The sequence below is a fragment of the Montipora foliosa genome, chromosome 2 (genome assembly GCF_036669935.1).
Source record: "Montipora foliosa isolate CH-2021 chromosome 2, ASM3666993v2, whole genome shotgun sequence".
NCBI classification, from domain to species: Eukaryota; Metazoa; Cnidaria; class Anthozoa; order Scleractinia; family Acroporidae; genus Montipora; species Montipora foliosa.
The window spans coordinates 56002302-56004801 of NC_090870.1; the positions used below are offsets into that span (position 1 = coordinate 56002302).

The 2500-nt window shown below is 36.8% G+C and overlaps 1 protein-coding gene across 3 annotated transcripts in view; it reads right to left on the reverse strand.

The window, feature by feature from the left end:
* Positions 1 to 2500, reverse strand: part of LOC137993629 (kynurenine--oxoglutarate transaminase 3-like) — a 26055-nt gene that overhangs the window by 4743 nt on the left and 18812 nt on the right. For all 3 annotated transcript variants that reach the window (XM_068839588.1, XM_068839586.1, XM_068839587.1), the window contains 3 exons: positions 1509 to 1629; positions 1255 to 1331; positions 133 to 222 (listed from right to left, as the gene is read on the reverse strand). In XM_068839588.1, the coding sequence (XP_068695689.1) occupies positions 133 to 222; positions 1255 to 1331; positions 1509 to 1629 (288 nt within the window). The remainder of the gene's footprint in view (positions 1 to 132; positions 223 to 1254; positions 1332 to 1508; positions 1630 to 2500) is intronic.

A 2500-nucleotide genomic window follows, 5' to 3' on the forward strand; every position in this document is an offset into this window, starting at 1 on the left:
ACCCAACTCTCCCTACACAAGGCATGCTTGATTTATCGACCATTATTTTTTTAACATCATATTCACAAAAAGTTCAAAACAGTTTGATAAAAAATTAACATAATAAAATGGAAATAATTTTTGAACCTATACCTGTGTTGGGGTGGGGAGGGTGTACGTCACTTGCGCCTGCACAGTCTGAATATTTTTAATTAACTCTTTTGGAGCAATGGACCAGCCAAGCTAAAAAACAAAAATGGACAGAATGAAACTTAGATATGTTTAAGCTGACAGACCATGCAAGACAAAGAGAAATCTGACTTGCAAAAGAGAAATAAACCACATTGTTTTGATTATTAAAAACCCATTGACACCGGCAGTGAGACTTAACAGATTTACTTTGTCTAATGCCTGACAATTTTACTTGTCAACTGGGGGTGTCCTAGGGTGTTTGAAGTGTCAATGGGTTAAGCATAATACTGATAATACTACTAACAGATAACTCAAAGACTACATACATGTACACGTCATACATGTATGCCTCTCAGATGACGTTCTGTAAAACTATTTTGAAGTACAGATAACCTCCCACAATTATTTGACTGTTACCTTATAGATAAGGTTAACTCCTTATGATAATTTATCACAATACTTTTATTATTATAGTCCCATAATAGCCCACTTTGGGAAACACCATAATACTCTTTGTTTGTCCCTCCAAATTTTGACTAAGCATTGTTTTTGTTTTCTCTTAATTGGGACCATTGTAATTAAGTCCCAAGAGAAACTGGAAACAATGCAAAATTTGAGGGGAGAGACAAAGAGTATTATCATGGTATTTTCCGAAGTGGCCAATTATGGGAATGCAAGTACTGTTAGAGTAACTACTCATTCAAGGGAAAAAAAAAACGCAAATTGCTTAATTGCACAGCTACGAACAGAGATTACTAAAAACTAATGAATTCACTTTTGATGCCAGCTCACATCTTCTATACATAGACACAAATTTAAAAAGGGAGATCCAAATGTAGCTACATGTACAAACTTGTATAATAATGGCGGTGGGCCCTTCTGTGGAACACCCTGCCTCACGAAGTAAGAAACATTACATTACAGCATTAATTTTTCCATCCTTTCTAGCTTGTACTGACTGTTTTTCTGCTTAATGTACGTTCCACAACATCTTACATGTATAAAAGGGTTTCATTCTCTGCACATTATCTATTTATAGATCTTTTATAGACTAATGCGATGACGATTCTTTAATTGATTTACCTTCCACCCAGTGACACTAAAAGTCTTCCCTGCACTCCCAATAGTTATTGTCCTCTCCCACATACCAGGGAGTGTGGCTGTATCAATGAAAAGACACACTGTGAGCCAGTTATATACATTCAGTCATGCAGCTCTAAAAAAAACCCAACACTTTGGACCTGCATGGAGCGCTAGACTGGTGTAATCTTAACAGAAGCTAACTGTAACCTGATTGACGTACCGGAAGAATACAAGACTAATTGAAAATTTCTCACCTATCCTAATGTGCTCTGCTCCATCATAGACAAGCCATTCATACACTTCGTCACTGATACAAATTACATTGTATTTTTTGCACAGACCTGCAATGAGCTGTAGCTCTTCTAAACTAAAAACCTACAACAGGAAAGTAACTCAAGACATTCTTACATGTATAATTCAAAAAGATGTCCTGTCATTCTTAAAAAGGTAGAAAAAATAGGTAAGTAGACCACATTAGAAACTGGTCACTTGAAAAAAACTTTCAGATTGATGGCTGGGTGGGTTTCAACAGAGGTTTTTCCACATGCCAAGCTACACCATTATTTTCATCCTGGAAGGAAAACATTACTGTACATGCATCACATTTCAGAACGTCTGCCCTTTTCTCTGTTGCTCTTCATGATCAACCAGTTACTGGTAATAGGCCATTTCTGAGATGATATCTGCCTCCTCTTCAAAGCAAGTGTTTTGTGCCGATTACAATTGCATGTAGTTCTACTTTACATACATGTACATGTATGAATGAAAACTAATTTTCATATAGAAAAACTTCACACTTACATGTAGACTTGTTTTTAAAAGGAGGTACCCTGCGAGCAGAGGCCCTTCGATCTTCCTAGATAAGTCGGGAAGAGGAAGGGACCTCTGCCAGCCGGCTCGGCATTTCGTGTTGAGCATGCGTTAAAAATTCAAACGTAACGTATTCGGGAGTCAGTCACGCCTGACTAGTAACCGCAAAACCACAAAACCAAAACAAACAGTAACGGATATTTTCGAACAACTCTGGCAAACACACGACAACCAAGGAATCATTTCCTCAAGATAGTTCAAGTTTTTAAATTGCCATTTTAATTTTTACTGAAAAAATTAATAGGTTTCTCAATTCTGGTAAACTAGCTTCTGTAACCGACATACGGAAAAATTCTCATGGGAATTTAGACAGTTTAAAAATTGTCACGCTGTTGTAAATTTAAAAACATATTGATGACGCGTGGCGATTGATCAT